The 17,254-nt window shown below is 44.3% G+C and overlaps 1 protein-coding gene across 3 annotated transcripts in view; it reads left to right on the top strand.

The window, feature by feature from the left end:
* LOC139391823 (DENN domain-containing protein 4B-like) overlaps nt 1-17,254 on the top strand; it is a 35,835-nt gene that overhangs the window by 9,971 nt on the left and 8,610 nt on the right. For 2 of the 3 annotated variants that reach the window (XM_071139414.1, XM_071139396.1), the window contains exons 2-18: nt 5,785-6,102; nt 6,617-6,869; nt 6,986-7,055; nt 7,269-7,438; nt 10,974-11,215; nt 11,370-11,436; nt 12,146-12,204; nt 12,390-12,534; nt 12,846-13,021; nt 13,144-13,244; nt 13,545-13,760; nt 13,962-14,107; nt 14,342-14,478; nt 14,676-14,790; nt 15,712-16,047; nt 16,142-16,286; nt 16,438-16,590. In XM_071139414.1, coding sequence (XP_070995515.1) covers nt 5,804-6,102; nt 6,617-6,869; nt 6,986-7,055; nt 7,269-7,438; nt 10,974-11,215; nt 11,370-11,436; nt 12,146-12,204; nt 12,390-12,534; nt 12,846-13,021; nt 13,144-13,244; nt 13,545-13,760; nt 13,962-14,107; nt 14,342-14,478; nt 14,676-14,790; nt 15,712-16,047; nt 16,142-16,286; nt 16,438-16,590 — 2,830 coding nt within the window. In that variant the 5' untranslated portion in view covers nt 5,785-5,803. The remainder of the gene's footprint in view (nt 1-5,784; nt 6,103-6,616; nt 6,870-6,985; nt 7,056-7,268; nt 7,439-10,973; nt 11,216-11,369; nt 11,437-12,145; nt 12,205-12,389; nt 12,535-12,845; nt 13,022-13,143; nt 13,245-13,544; nt 13,761-13,961; nt 14,108-14,341; nt 14,479-14,675; nt 14,791-15,711; nt 16,048-16,141; nt 16,287-16,437; nt 16,591-17,254) is intronic. The other variant, XM_071139406.1, reaches the window with a different exon arrangement.

The following is a 17,254-nucleotide window of genomic DNA, read 5'->3' as shown; positions in this document are numbered from 1 at the left end:
TGCATGCTGTTTACTATTGACTTGCTGAATACAAAGTGATTAATTAAAAATTAAACAGTGTCCACATGAAGCTTTTGTAGGTAGGCCTAATCTGTATCAACCTTATACCGATTCCTCAGGTAGAATGCCCCCCCCCCTTCTTTGCTGAGTCATGACTCATGTGTCATCTAGAGAGGTGTCAATAAGTGTTTCCCAACCCCTGGACTGTGGACTGGCACTGGCCCATGAGATGTCACTTACTCGTAAATCCGATGATCTCACACCAATTTTAGTCTACCCTCTAGTGCTAGTTTTAGTTAAGAAGCACTTACTCCGAGAAGGAGAAGCATAGCTTGTCGAATCTTGATAACTTCCAAAAACACTGGTGTAGGTCATGCCTTCTCTTCAGTGGTCTAATGGGCCAAGATCACCTTCATAACAACATGCTGACTGGACAGAGAAGGATTTGTCCCCCCACCACCCTACAGTATTTAATCATCATACCCTTCAAGTTAAGTTCACACTAATGGAAGGCTCCACTATCGCTCTTCTAGGCCTACATTTTGCTCCAGGCAGCTCTGTTAAGTCAGAGTTGTGGTCTTTGGTAAACAGTGTGTGATAATGGACTTTTCCCACTGTCAACGCTTTGGATAATGCTATTTATCGTGGTGAGCTTGTGAAATGATCATTGTGGTGCAGTACTCCCCTCTGGGCCTCACTCTGTTCACTGTGTGTGTGTGAATGTATTTCCCCTCTTAACATCATCAACGTGCTTGCACCGTGCACACAAACGGAGCATTGTGGGCCGTCCGGGCCTCCATTTTAGGGTGGTATTGTGGTGATGCCCCTGAGTTGGTGTGGGCGTGGTTGTACCAGCTACCAGGCATCTCTCTCCCCGTCGCTGACTTCCAGCATCATCTCGCTGGGAAGAGCGACCCTGAATACCTCCTCTGTCACTAGCTGTGGCTCTGGTTGAAGGCCAGCTATGGGCAGCAGCATTCTGACAAGCACAAAGGCACTGCCTCTGGACAGCATTCATCCCTAACAACTTTATCTTAAGCATTGTTTAGACAGGTAAATCATCTGGCAAGCATATTTTGAGGAAGAATGTTTTGCCTTAAGTTGCAAGATACAAGTATTTGTAACAGCTGTTAGCACTGTACATTTCTGCTGTATTTAAAATACATTTTGTGAGTGCTGTGGTGAGTATTTGAAATTATCTGGGATGTTTTTGTTTTTTTTAAAGATCTCCACAATTTTGTAATGTCAAAATGTTGCCCCAGCTATTTATTGCATAACACAAAGTAAAAATCAGTACTTTCGAGGGTGTTATTGACAAATCCATGAAGGAATGTTGATGTGTGAAATGATGCGTGTAGCCCCTCTTCACACACACAATTTCACACATTCTCAAACATGTCAGGAGTTTGAGAACCTGCTGTATAGGAAGAGTGAGAGGGCCAGTCTGCCAGTTCGGGGGCAGGATTTCTAGCTGCCAAGCCTGAACAGAGCTCTCCTTGTCCGTTTGGGGTGTTCTTATCACAAGCTCACACCTGGAGAGATGTGGGGGCACGGGTTGAGTGTTGTCACTCCACTGGCTCAGAAATAACTCTTCTCAATCCGTTGGAGGCAAGGCTACTCTGTAATTCACATACATACACAGTGAGCTATAAGTAACTGCTATATTTGACTGATATGGGGATTTAACCTACGTAAGGTAGGGAATCTCTCCTTTCCTCAAACATTCATTGAGATGACTCATTCCTCAGTAGCTTGCGTTAGAGGTTTATAATCTTGTGGAAATATATATTCAAGCCTTTCCTGGCTGGTGCTCAACAAAAGCAGGTGAATTAAAAGAAGAACCAAACCCACGACCTGTTTTAAATATCTTGTGGCTCTTTATTTCCTGCTTGTTTGAAGCTACTGGTCTGAGGAGGTTGAGTGAGGTATGATGTGAGTGGCTGGAAGGCTTTCATTTGAGTTTTGTTTCTGAGCATTAGCTAGCCTATTTTGACAAATTGCGTAAGCCACTGTTTCTCAATGAATTCTCGGTGAACCCTCAGGCAGCGCACAACACACTTTGTTTTCTATGTTTAAGTATTGTATCACCCCACTGAATAATCACATCAGTAAATTATTATCTGGAAAAACAGCCAGAGGGAGAGGCTGGCTGTTAAGTTCAAGATGCAGTACAGACTAGATGGAGAAGTGGGTAGCGACCTGAATTCATGTGCTCAACTTGTTTGAATCTTATGTCATTTCTGTGGATGTTATTTATGAGTTATGAGTCAGAAACTCTTGACATTAGTTCCACCAAGCAGGGATGCATAACTCTAGTCCTTGATGTCCACACTTGGTCTGATTTATCACTGATCAGTCTGATTTATCAATGAAGTGCCAGGGAGGAAAGAACTAGCAGAATGACAGACTAAAACAACCCCTCTTCTTAGCTCCACTTCTCCCGTTCCATAGTAGGCCATGGTCCAATACTTCACATTCAGCTCGTGTGATCATGGTGGTGGTGGTCCACTGCTTCCAGGCTGAAGGGCACTGTCAGACACGTCGTCATTCTGGGGAATAAGACCTTTACTGCTCTCTTGTTGCTTGTCTAAATATGGCGTATTCAATTCTATATCTATGATGCACGGGGTTTCTTACGAATGGGACTTCAAAAGCCTCTTGTCAGGATGTGGGCGCTCTAGTTCCAGAGCTCGCTCTCTCTTGCTCTCTCTCTCTCGCTCAAACCACTGACAGTTTTAATGAATTCATTTCTCAGTTATGTTGACAAGGATATTGAAATGACTTGCAGTTGCAAGGATTGTGACCAATATTAAGACATGTTGGACATTGGGGCAATTCAGCATTCAAAAGGGGTTTTCCAGTGCGTGTGTTTGTGTGTACATTCGCGAGCGCAAGCGTGTGTGTCAGAGAGAGACAGTGCACGTTCCCATGAAAAGGGAACCAACAATTATTAGCCTACATCAGCAATTTCTGGAAAACCCTGAGGTTCAGTGTCCTTGATAAGTTCCCAGCAGGGCAACACCCTTTTATTATAGTACCATTGTAGGCCTTAGGGCCTAACAGATCCATCTAACTTTCTGTCTCAACATTATTCACAATTCATTCAGGATTGTCCGTATGCTAGCATCCACATTAATGTAGAAGTGTTCAGAAATATGTTCTATTCTTATTTACAATAAAAGTGACTCCAAAATGACACACTACATTATTTAACATTAATTTCTATTGGGCACAAAATGATCTGAAACACAACCAAAACAAACAGCAAATACATCCATCAAATATCTAGAGTCACAAGCTTGATATAATCATTGTGTGCAATGACTATGGGACCAAATACTAAACTTTTGACTACTTTAATACACATAAATGAATTTGTCTCAATACTTTTGATCCCCTAAAATGGGGCAACTATGTACAAACAGTTGTAAACAGTTCACCCGATATGGATGAAAATACCCTCAAATTAAAGCTGACAGTCTGCACTTTAACCTCATAGTTATTGTATTCATTTTATCATTTAAAACAACAAAAGTTAAACAACAAAAAAATAGTCATTTTGTCATCACTGTATATTACCACCTCCTGTGTCCTGTCATAATTTCCCCCCTGAAGAAGTGTCATCGTGCTCCAGTGTCACTAGGAAGCTACTGATGAACTCTTGGAATATAACAGGAAACAGGCTGCCAGTGGCCACTTCCTGTTTGCCAGTTAACCTTTGGAGCCCAACCTGCATCGATTTCCTCTACTCTCACTTTTTCAAGGCCCTTTTAGTCATTCTCTCACTCTCTAGGCATGTATAGTACTCTTACACGTTAGATGTGCTAACTACAGTAGGCTACTAGTCTCAAGCGTACTTGGTAGCAGGCTACAACTTTCGTTAGCCTAATCTCTGTTCATTCTAATGACTCTGCTCTCTCGTTCTGGGAATTCCTGAAAAGCAGTTCTATCAGTGCTTTATCAGAGAGCAACAGATTGACAGCGCAAAGCAAACCCCCACTCATCCCAAGCCTATTACGACTAGAAAGAACAAGAGAAAAACATTGGGCTAGTTGCAGAGAGCGAAAGAGAGAGGGGGAGTGCCTAGGTTACATAAGAGGGGTTTACTGGTACAGTTTCTACTGACTGTGACACAACAGCATCCTATTTTTATGCCCTCCAACTCTCCCCTCCACGCTCAGTGCACTTTTAGTTTAATCACACATTCATTTTGTAACTAAACACAGTTAGAGACTTATCTCCCTCACCAACTTTAAACATCTATCTGAGCAGCTAACTGATCGCTGCAGCTGTACATAGTCCATCGGAAAATAGCCCACCCAATTTACCTACCTCATCCCCATACTGTTTTTATTTATTTACTTTTCTGCTCTTTTGCACACCAGTATCTCTACCTGCACATGACCATCTGATCATTTAATCTGCTAAATTGTAATTATTCACCTACCTCCTCATGACTTTTGCACACAATGTATATAGACTAGTTTTTTTTTATTTTCTACTGTGTTATTGACTTGTTTATTGTTTACTCCATGTGTAACTCTGTGTTGTTGTCTGTTCACACTGCTATGCTTTATCTTGGCCTGGTCGCAGTTGTAAATGAGAACTTCTTCTCAACTAGCCTACCTGGTTAAATAAAGGTGAAATAAAAACAGTGGAAATAAAAACACAACACACTGTCCTGTCTTCCTAGCAGTCGTGACTTAACGACTCATCCGCTCTGTGAGAATGGCCTATCCATCCTGTATAAATGCTGTTCTAGACTAATGCTCCCTCTGAAATTATTGGAGAGGGAACCCAGAGGGGAAAGTTACATTCATGTGAATGGCCCCTTATGATCAATTTTTTTTATTGACTTTTCATCCACATTATTTGTTTCTAATAATTTGATGAATCGCTTTTAGTTTTTTAAATCAGTTTTTAATTAGATTTGACGTATCGGTTGGTTGGTTGGTTTGGTTTACCAAACTATCAATGTTAACTAGCTAGCTAGCTTTAAATCGCTAGCTTTGAATACCGCAACACTGCAGAAGCAAATAGGACTGCATTAGCAGAGATGGCTTGCAGTAGTGAAGGTTGTCCACTACTCTGACTGGCACAAAATGTATGGTGAGCCTGTGCGCCAGTGGCAGGAGTGGCATCTACAAAGGGTTAGGCTTATCTACGAAGCCCAACCGACGGAGAGGAAGTTGGTAATGGAGGGGTGTGCTCTATGCTGCTGAGGCTACAGACTTCCGCTGACCATCCGAAGTGCAACAACAAGCCGGATCCCATCCATGACTTCTGAACTTTCTTGATTTGGCAACTGTATCAAATTTATTGTTTTGTTTTCTTGTTGTATTTCCTGATGCATATGAAATCCATGTATACTGAAATAAACGAACTAAACTAATGGGTGAGTGGTAATTGGTGGGATCTCCCCTCTCAGCAGAACTCAGCAGCTTATTGTTGACCTCTCAGACTGGTCAGATCTGTATGCAATGAGAATGACTAAAGGCCTTTGAGTCAAAAATAAATATTTGTGTGTGTGCATCCACATGCAGTGATCATGTTATCACTGTCCTGGTTGTTGATCTACTGCCAATGATGAGAACCAAATATTGTCTGTCTGGATAATAAGGTTATGTTTCTTTCTATAAGACTGTCGGAAGGAAGAAATCCATTATTCATCAACTGTTCAGCCAGTTGTATGTTTACATAAACGAGATTGCACAATCTCACCTTGGTTCCCCCTCCCTCTACTTCTCCTTCTCTTTTTCTCCCCCTCTCCCTCCCTCTCCACAGAAGTTGGCAGACAGCCGGCATGACGGAGGAGAAATGCCCCCAGCTAGTGGACTACTTTGTGGTGGCAGGGTTGGCTCCGGGGGGCTCGGCCCCACTGGACGAAGAGGGCCAGCAGAGAGGGGGCCGGGTGGTGGAGCCGGTCATAGACCTGGCGGTGATCGCCCGGGGCTTGGGGGAGGAGGTGCCCGAGGGCTTCACCTGCATCGAGAAGACCCAGGGGGGCCACCCGGCCGGGCTGAGCGCCGGACTCATCAACAACCCCCACATGTACCTGTGTTACCGCCGTGGGCATGACAAGCCACCCATCCTTGACCTCGGGTGAGACACTCCAGCAGTGATGAAAAAAAATGATCATTCTATTCTGTGTGCTGGAGTCAGACATTAGCCACAACATCAATTTAAAGCTATGCATGGTTCTTGGAGTTCACCGACTGCAGTTCACATACTATAGCTAATGCATAACATAGCTTTGAGCTTGCATTATGCAATTATTGACATACTGCATGCTGTAACCATGTACGTGTGACCACAAAGCTTTTATTGTATGCTATTGCTATGTAGCCCTAAACTGCCATAATCATTAAATTAAGTATGTCTGGCCAAGCCATACATGACTGCAAAATGTAATTGTATATATACCCATTGATTATTTAATGAAAGAGCTATGCACGTCACATGATACATTAATTCTGAACAAAGTGTGGGATGTCTTCTAAACATGAAAAGAAAAGCTTTCCTTGATTGAGTGATAGAAATTGGTTTCTGTGAACTGGGTAACTAGTGACATTGACTGACTCATTGTCCTGACTCTGCCCCCTCCCCCGGTCCCCAGGGTGCTGTACGAGGGCAAAGAGGTGGTGAAGCAGGGCTGGAATGTGATCGAGACCACTCCCTACAGCCGCTCAGCCAGCCTGAGCTCCGGGGGGCCTGCCACCCACCGCACCTTCCTGACCTACCGCCGGGCCCCAGAGTCCCAGGCCCTCCACACCCTGGGGGTCACAGACATCTCCCTCCTGCTGCCCAGCAAGGGGGAGGTGGCCCCCCACACCTTCTGCCGGGTGGAGAAGAACCTCAACACTGGCATAGTGCGTTTGAAGCGCTCTGTTTTTCTACTCTATTTTTTTAAACTTAATTCTTAATCTCTCTCGCTCTCCCTCCATCCCTCTCTCTCTCACTGTGCTTTGTTGTTTTGGCTCCACAGTGGGGTCCAGCCTTATACCTGTGCTACAAGAGAGCTGTAGCCAAAGCCAACGCCCTAGTCTATGAAGCAGGTGAGTGTAGACTGTTCCATTCTGATGGTATCACAGCACTCATTCTGCTGCGTCGCCAAATGTGACGTTCTAAACAGAGGCATATTGACCTACTTTTTCAGAATTAAAGACATTTAGAAGTATAAAGATCTACCAAAAATAAAAGTATCTCTGTCGTCACTAATCAAAATGGTACTTTTATTAACCGTCTGTCTCTGTGTGTGTGTTTCCCAGGTCTGATCAGTCGGTATCCTGAAGCGGACGTGGAGTCGTTCCCCCTGCCAGAGTCTGTGCCTATGTTCTGTCTGCCCATGGGTGTGACGGTGGAGAGCTGGCCCCTCAACACCAAGTACCAGCTCCCTGTCTTCTCTACCTTCGTCCTCACCAGCGCCTGTGGCGACAAGGTGGGTCCACCTGCCCGCCTCCCTCTCACACACACTCTAACACTGCACAGTGGCTGAGCTGTTGAATCCATTGGGTGATGTGCTAAGCTGTGTAGGAAGGTTCTCCTATATGCAAGTCACCGGTTCAGTCAATTTCAACAAATGACTAACTTAAGATGCCATTATTTGTCAGACATTGAAATACTTCACTCCATCCATGATGCCTGCAGTAACAGTGATTATCATAATGGTAATAGTAAAGTTTCCTAATTCATATTAAATCCAGACAACAAGCAAAACATTTTCTAATAAAAGCTCAGTTTATTCCCGAAAAGTAAATCATATCATCCTAGTAGGATGTGCCCAGGATGAACTTGACCCCTTTCTTCAACCGTTTCCAGACCCTCCTCCTCAGACCTATATTAAGCCAAACCACCCCTTTATTCTTTCCCTGCGCAATCATCTCCATCACCTCCCTCCCTCCTCCCCTTTCCTTTCCTTTTCCTTTCTCTGTTCCCTAGCCTTCCTTTTCTGCTTTTCTCAGCCTTTTTCTCAAGCCGTGTTTTCTTATCCCCTGCCTTGTACTGTCCTGTCACCAAGGGGACCTGGCCATTCTTCTAAGAAAGATGACAAGTATTGTTTAACTGCAATAACAAAATACTAGTATACCTACTGAACCATGTTTAGTTGTACTACTGCTTCTACTGTATTTGTTGAAAATATGATAGTTTACTCAACAGAAGGATAGTAGAATCAACATTATAGTGCTGAAATAGTCACTAAAGCTCACCTTTGATTGACCACTCTTTGTTTCTCCGTCTTTCTCTGTGAACAAATCCAATGCCTGGACTCGCCAAGCCATGTCCTCTAGCAATCCCTCCATCTTGGCTAGGTATCTTCCCCCGACGTCCAGTTTTCTCTGTCTCCATAGGATCTCCCTCTTTCTGATCTCACTGCTCTTGTCCTCCAACCACTCCCTCTCACTCTTTAACATTCTGTTACATTTCTGTTCAAAAGGGGTTAGGTCTTGTTTTTTCCTCATGTGATCTCCCCCTGCTTTCTGAGGGTGCTCTACTGTTTGGGAGTCAGTGGGAGTCAGTGCAGGTTCCACTGTTTGAGAGTCCATGCCATCTCTCTCCTTTGTATGGATCTGTTAAGACGAAATTAAACGACTATGAGCCTATATGGAAATTTAGCCGAGACCACTTTCACATTTGCCTTCACTTGAAACAGAGCAGAAAAGTGAATCAGAAAATGCCAGTGTTTACCGAAGTTGGGCAGTGGCGTCTGGTCCTGGATCTGCCTCTGTCACGGCAGACAGTTTTCTCGTCTTCCTGAAAAAAGAAAAGGTTTCCATATAATCATGCAAACAAGACTATGACATTGATCAAGAATGGTTAGCATATGGCATCAGAACAATCTGACAATAGGCTGCAGTGTTTTGACAATATTTCTGAGTAAAATTTTTTGCTCACAGTTATTGGCCTTCTTGGGCGGATAGACACACTGCGTCCACGATTCATTACATTCCCCTCTGCCTTCTGTGGGTGTTCCACTGTTTGGTTCACAGAGTCAGTGCCGTCTCTCTCCTGTGTACGGATCTGTTAGGGCAAATGGAACAACACTTAGCCTATATGGAGAGTTTAGCCAAGGCCACTCTCACATTTGCCTTCACTTGAAACAGATCTGAAAAAAATGTAAATGCCAGTGTTAATACATGAAAAAATGGGCTGGTTTACCGAAGTTGGGCAGTGACGTCTGGTCCTGGATCTGCCTCTCTCACGGCAGACAGTTTTCTCGTCTTCCTGAAAAAAGAAAAGGTTTCAATTATCATTATGACAAGAACATGACATGGTTCAAGATTGATTGGCCTATGTCATGATATTAAGAATTTGAGATTAGTGTAGCATGTTTTTAAAGTTTTTTGTATGTTTTTTTAACTCACATTTTTTGCTATTCTTTGAGGGATAGATGGCACACTCCATCCGTGAGTCATTACGTCCCTCTCTGCGTTCTGAGAGTAGTCCACTGTTTGGGACACAGAGTCAGTGCTGTCTCTCTTTGTATGGATCTTTTAAGACAATTAAATAACTGTTAGCCTACTTTGAAAGTTGAGGCGGAAACAGGTATAAACTTTATTTTTTATAAAAATAAAAAAAACTTTTCAGAAAATGTCTGTTCCTCCATACTGTATTAACCGATGAATAGAAGGGCTGGTTTACCAAAATTGGACAGTGGCGTCTGATCCTGGATTTGCCTCTCTCACGGCAAACACATTTCTCGTCCTGCTGAAAATAGAACATGTTTTATCACCATGAACATGACATGGATCAAGAATGATTAGTATATGGCATCAGATTAAGAAATCTGAGATTTAGCTATCGTATTAAAACAACATTTTCATATGATTTCTTTAAATTTACAGATCTTGCCCTTCTTCGAGGGACAGACGCACTCCGTCCACGATTCATTGCGTCCTTCTCTGCCTTCTGAGGGTGTTTCACTATTTGGGTCACAGAGTCAGGGCCTTCTCTCTCCTTTGTATGGACAAAATTAAACAACTCTCAGCCAAGACCATTCTCAAATTTGCATTAATTTGAAACAAAACTGAAAAAGTTTATTACAGAACATCTGTGTTATTAATAATTACAGTCTTATATATTGGCTGGTTTACCGAAGTAGGGCAGTGGCATCTAGCCCTCGATCGGCCTCTCCCACAGCTGACAATTTTCTCATCATCAGAAACTGCACTCCTTCGGGTCATGGACACACTTAGTCGTCGATTCATTGCTTTGTTGAACAGAAGGTCCAATGAATGTGTGATATCAGCTTGAAAAAATCTACAGAAATAGCAAGTTTGTCTCTTCAAAGGATTTTTCACAGACTGACAATTTTGGAATATGATGTTCCATTGATTTTGTTTGATGATATAGTAATCATCACTATGGTAACTCAGAACTCATCTGATTATGATCAGGGAATCAGCATCATGAGCGATGACATCACAGTGACACGCCAGTGAGGCCACCAGTAAGGAGTATGTTGCTAATTCTATGGTTGCTACAACAAAAATCTAATTCTAGAACCAAATGAGCTGAAATATTTCTAATTCCACAAAATGCCTATGACCTACGGTGGCTGACAAGGTTCAGAAATACACACTCACAAAGAAATGTATATCAAGTGTGAGATATGAAGATTGCCAAACCCTAATGTTCTAATGTTGATAAATACCAACTATTTGTTGCTTGACTTGTGTGTAGTTATTTACCAGCTATTCAATATCATGCTTGCCTACCTCAATTACACGTTTTAAATTGGCCCACTGTATAGACTTTATCTGCGACAGCAGCAAGAAGCTATAAAAACAACAACATTGAGATGCAAATGACTTCAGTATGAACTCGCTCACAGTTTAATTTTAAAAAATGTAACTCCACTATTTCTCACAGTATCTAGCATTTGCTAAATGCTAACTGGTTACCCAGTTCAAAGCATCTAGCGTTAGCTGAATCCTTACTTCTTAACACTCCCGTGTCTCCTCTTCCCGCCCCAGGTTTACGGTGCTGCCATCCAGTTCTACGAGGCGTTCCCACGGGAGTGCCTCTCGGAGCGGCAGAGCGTCCGTCTGGGCCTGGTGAGCGTGGTGGACCGGCGGCCTATCACCAACCGCACCCTGCAAGTGAAGAAGAGCGTGTGTGTTCTCTCCCACTGGCCCTTCTTCACCGTCTTCCAGAAGTTCCTCACCTTCGTCTACCGATACTCCATCTCCGGACCCCACGTGCTGCCACTTGAGAAGTCAGTGGTCCTTCATGGCAAATATCAGCTATGTGTCTTTATAAACCTAAACTGGCTAATCTACTGGCTAACATACATTCAGCCTATTGGCCATTGATCCATGTTATGGTTGGTTGTTTGGTTGATTTATTAACATGAACTCTGCTCTCTCCAGGCACATCTCCAGCTTCATGCACAACGTCCCGTTCCCCTCCCCTCAGCGACCTCGCATCCTAGTGCAGGTAGGGACACCTGTCTTTAACTCAATTCACATTCTCCCTGTTATCTTTATTCCTTATTAACACATCAAAGCACTTTAAAGCATCAGACGGGTAGAGTGGAAAACCTTGCTAAGCATTGGTTTAGCTCCGGGCTATACAGAAGGCAGCATTAAAAACACCTAATTCAAGTAAGGCATGACTGTGATTATTAGCTGAATCAGGTGTTTTAGTGCTAGTTTAGAACAAAATCTTGCTCTGTGTGCATTACAAGCGGAACCTCAGCTTGAGTTCTATTTGAGCTTGACACCAGTAGCATTGTGGTGTTTCTCACTAAAGATTTGACTTCCTCCCCCACAGGAAATGGGCGTTTAATGAATTGATGGTTTCACTGGTTAGTGTGTGCAGATGGACAGGGTAAAAATAACACCCAATCAAAACAATCAATAATTTACTGTGGATTTAAAATAATTTAACATCACTGAATGATCCTTCTGGCTCTAGAAAGTAGAGACGATTGTTTAAGTTGTTTGGGGATTTCTAGAAAACTCAAATCGAGTCTCATGGGGCTTTTCAAACTTGATTCCTAATGGCTTGTTTCAAATCAACAGATATCAATTTGGTGAATGGTGGTCTATGAAATTGAAGCATGGCTAAACTTTCTTCCTTAGACCTATAGATTATTGTCCACCATGTTGGTTTGTTAATGAAAAATGTGTGTGTGTCATTTCAGCTCTCCCCCTATGACAACCTTCTCCTCTGTCAGCCTGTCTCCTCCCCCTTACTGCTCAGGTCAGTACAGTAAATCTGCATTAGGTCGAGTCGCAATAAACTGTAGTGGAATGCGTTCTTCTGCGCTAGGCTCTATTGTTCCAACCATGCCTTAGTTTCCCCTAAGGGATTTCTATTATCATATAGAAGTGAATCCATTAAAACAATAATTAATTGATAAAGAGGCTGTTCTTTTCTGTCTGTAGTGGTGCCAGCTTTGTGAAGCTGCTGCAGAACCTGGGCCCTGAGAACGCCTGTGTCCTGCTGCTGGCTGTGCTGACGGAGCACAAACTACTGCTACACTCCCTCCGCCCCGACGTTCTCACCTCCGTCAGCGAGGCCCTGGTATCTGTGAGTCACACACACGCCAAACCTACACACACACACCGCCATACACACATACAAAGACATATACGTACACATACACTCATTCCAAGGGGACGGCAGGTAGCCTAGTCATTGGTGCGTTGGGCCAGTAACCGAAAGGCTGCTAGATCGAATCCCCAAGCCGATAAGGTAAAGATCTGTTGTTCTGCCCCTGAACAAGGCAGTTAACACATTGTTCCTAGGCCGTCATTGTAAATAAGAATTTGTTCTTAACTGACTTGCCTAGTTAAATAATTGTAAAAAATCTAATAAAACAATGCACTCTATCCCTCTAGATGACGTTCCCTCTGCGTTGGCACTGCCCGTACATACCCCTGTGCCCGCTGCGGCTGGCAGACGTACTGTGTGCCCCCATGCCCTTCATTGTGGGCGTCCACTCCAGCTACTTTGACCTCTATGACCCCCCTACTGACGTGGTGTGTGTTGACCTGGACACCAACACCATCTTTCAGTGAGTACACTGACCTTGAAGTCCTGGACCAGAATGCAACTGATGGAAGAGGAAGCAACAAACTAAACATACGCACGTTTGAGAGGATGAAATCCATAGTTTTGTTTTCTCTTCTCCTGCAGAGCAGAGGACAAGAAGCCGTTGTCATGGCGATCACTACCAAGGAAGCAAGGCAAGATGCTGGTGAATACCCTCACCAACTTGATGAAGACACTGGAGAAAAGTGAGTGATGGCTGGAGACCATGCATGACATGCATTCTCTTCTCATCCCCCTTCTTTCAATCATTTTACATAATCTAGCCTACTTATTCTGAAGCCCATCTAGGGACTGATGCTGGAAAATGAGCAAGCTAAAACATATTGGTGCAATACATCTGACTCTTGATAATTATATGTGCCAATGCTTTTTATCTTCATCATTTTCTCTCTGTGCCTCTCCACCACTACCCCCATTTCCATCACTTTCCCTCTCCCACAAACCAACCCCCCCCCCCCCCCCCCCCCCACATTCCCCTCCATCAGTCTACACCACTGGCCAAGAGGAAGCCACCCTGGAGTTCCTGCTGACGGACTATGACCTGATCTACGGGCGTCAGAAACAGCTGGAGCTGGAGATCCAGGAGGCCTTCCTGCGTTTCATGAGCTGCCTGCTCAGGGGCTACCGCGCCTACCTGCTGCCCATCACCCAGGCCCCTTCAGACAGGACTACCGACTGCAGCTCCCTCTTCAACCTGCAGGGTCAGTGTGGGTGGGAGGGGGTGGTTGCCTGTGTGTGTGACTCATATTTTTTTAGATGTACACAAATATTATATAACATTCTAGCTGAGTATGTGTGTGTGGGTGTTTTACCTCACTTACTTACTGTGTCCATAAGCAACACCCCTGTGAAGCTAGTGTTTTAATGTGTGTCTGAAGTTAACCCCTCCCTGGCTCTTGCAGGCTTCCTGAAGTCTCGTGAACGCACCCACCAGAAGTTCTACACCCAGCTGACCAGGACCCAGATGTTCACTCAGTTCATCGAGGAGTGCTCCTTCGTCAGTGATCGCCATGCCTGTCTGGAGTTCTTCGACGAGTGTGTCCAGAAGGTCAGAATCACATCATCTTGTTTTACAGGATGTTTAGTGACGCACCATATCTTATGGAAGCTTTTAGTGTGTTGATTCTAATACTGAAACCGGATGAGCCTTTTTGTATTTGCACAACTAATAGAAATGTGTGTGATCCCATTCCTGCCCTCTATGTTGTCAATGTTTGTGTATTTCTGTGTATGTGACCTGTGTTTGCGGCATGTGTGTATATATATATGCGGTGTGTGTAAGCAGTCGGATGTGGAGAAGCCTGAGGAGGTGCGTCTGATAGACCTGGACGAGGCCCACAGTGGGGAGCACACGGTCTTCATCATGCCCCCAGAGGAACCCCAGGAGCCAGACGGTTCAGAGTGCCCCACTCACTACAGGTAACACAGGCTCTACATATAGCAGAGTTCGTGTTCACTAAGCTTCTCAAAGTAGGGCTGGGACTAGGATCAGTTTAGTCTGTTAAATAATAACGAATACGAGGGTTGATCTGATTCTAGATGAGCACAAATAAGGGCCCCGGCACTTGATTCTTTCTGATGCTGTGACCAGTGACAGCGTGTTTGTCTGTTTACAGCTATGAGACATTCCCTGTGCTCTGCATGGATCTTTTTGACCGGCCTCAGGACCAGCTACGTGTCCCTACCAAGGGGAGTGCCCCGAGCAGCCCTGCCCCACGACGGACTAAACAGGTACAGACCCCAACATGCTGCGCCAGAGCCCCTTAAAACACACTGCAACCCTGTTGAAAGCCAACACAACTATACAATAATATTAAGAGGCTGAGTCACACAGTTTAATATCAATTTTTAGAATTTTATTAAGGGCATTACCATGCCTGCAAATCAAAACAAGTGATGTACTGGGCCGTACGCACTACCCTCTGTAGTGCCTTGTGGTCGGAGGCCGAGCAATTGCCGTACCAGGTAGTGATGCAACCATGCTCTCGATGTTGCAGCTGTTGAACCTTTTGAGGACTATTTGTGTTGTGTGCCCCCCCCCAACCCCTCTTTTACGCTGCAGCTGCTCTTTATTTATCATATATGCAAAGTCACTTTAACTATACATTCATGTACATACTACCTCAATAAGCCTGACTAACCGGTGCCTGTATATAGCCTCGCTACTGTTATTTTTCACTGTCTTTTTACTGTTGTTTTTATTTCTTTACTTACCTATTGTTCACCTAATACCTTTTTTGCACTGTTGGTTAGAGCCTGTAAGTAAGCATTTCACTGTAAGGTCTACACCTGTTGTATTCAGCGCACGTGACAAATAAACTTTGATTTGATTTGTATTAGCATCAATCAACTTGATCTGTTCAAGACTCCCCAGTTAGCTTTATGATAACCCAATTTTCCACAGCTAAAGAGGAAACATGCTTCACTGTTTTTCTGTGCCATTTTGAATTTAATGAGCATTCATATTTCATCCTTCATTCAATATTTAAAAGCAGGAAGCACAGTGGCGGCTGTGTATTTTGGGTGAATACCCCAAGCACCCTTCAGGGTTGTTAAGTTCTCCTACTAGGACACATAGGAACCACATTATTACGGCTTTAGTAAATCTAGATTGGATGACCTAACTCCTCTGTATCCCTCTCTCTCCTTTAGGAGATTAAGCTGGCACAGAAGCGGGCACAGATATACTCGGCAGTGCCCGACATGTGGTCCAAATGCCTGCTGGGCCACTGCTATGGGCTGTGGTTCATATACCTGCCCACCTTTGTGCGGGCGGAGAGTGCAAAGGTGCGTGCCTTGCAAACGGCATATGAGGTGCTCAAGCACATGGAGACCAGGAAGGTGGTACTACCAGATGAGGTGTGTTACAGGATCCTGATGCAGCTGTGTGGGCAGTACGGGCAGCCTGTGCTCGCTGTTAGGGTACTTCTGGAGATGAAGAAAGCTGGGATCACACCCAACACCATCACCTATGCATACTACAACAAGGTGAGACATTATTTACTTCAATTCTTCAACATCTGAAGTGTTGTCTTTTTTCTCTCCATATTGACTCACCTCTGGCTCGGCCCTCTCTCCTCAGGCAGTGCTGGAGAGCAAGTGGCCCTCCACCAATCAGGGTGGCCGTCTGCGCTGGGCCAAGTTGCGTAACGTTCTGATGGCCGTGGCGCAGTTCAGACAGCCAATCAAACAACGGCTGAAGAGTGGTTCAGTACGCTCGCGGACAGGTCAGGACATATTTACATGTTATTTGTTTTTTACTATTGTTTGTAACAATAAATAGTCATTGGTTTTAGAGTGGCCTTTTTAATGGTTTTAATTCAAATCATTATATATGTTAAAACATAGAGGTGAAACATGTTTTGTCTTTTTAAAAAGATACAATGGACAGTAACCAACGGTCCCGCCCACAATCTAACCTGATTCGTCAGTCCAGCTGGAGCGGCCTGAGTGAGAGCTCCAGCCACGAATCGCTGACGGGGTCTATGGTGAAGAGCAACAGCCTGAACAGCATGAGAGGCTCAACACACAGTGAGTGATGGATATCTATTTTATAGAAATAGCACGGTCATTGGAATGTTATATGGCATTGAGGAGTACACCAACTCAGTCACCGGTTTCATCAATAAGTGCATTGCCGACGTCGTCCCAACAGTGACCGTACGTACATATCCCAACCAGAAGCCATGGATTACAAGCAACATTTGCACCGAGTTAAATGCTGCCGCCTTCAAGGAGCAGGACACTCATCAGGACGCTTATAATAAATCTTGCTATGCCCTCAGACGAACCATCAAACAGGCAAAGCGTCAATACAGGACTTAGATTGAATCCTACTACACCAGCTCTGACGCTCGTCGGATGTGGCAGGGCTTGCAAACTGTTACGGACTACAAAGGGAAACCCAGCCGTGAGTTGCTCCCTCAACGTGAGCAAGACAAAGAAGCTGATCGTGGACTATAGGAAAAGGAGGGCCGAACACGCCTCCATTGACATCGCTGGGGCTGTAGTGGAGCGAGTAGAGTTTCAAGTTCATTGGTGTCCACATCGCCAACAAACTATCATGGTCGAATCACACCAAGACAGTCGTGAAGAGGGCACAACAACACCTTTTCCCCCTAAGGAGACTGAAAAGATTTGGCCAAAAGTTTTACAGCTACACCATCCAGAGCATCCTGACCGGTTGCATCACCGC

Source organism: Oncorhynchus clarkii, chromosome 3 (assembly GCF_045791955.1).
Source record: "Oncorhynchus clarkii lewisi isolate Uvic-CL-2024 chromosome 3, UVic_Ocla_1.0, whole genome shotgun sequence".
NCBI classification, from domain to species: domain Eukaryota; kingdom Metazoa; phylum Chordata; class Actinopteri; order Salmoniformes; family Salmonidae; genus Oncorhynchus; species Oncorhynchus clarkii.
Note: the sequence above shows the minus strand (reverse complement) of the source record. Positions and strands in the feature narration are given on the sequence as shown.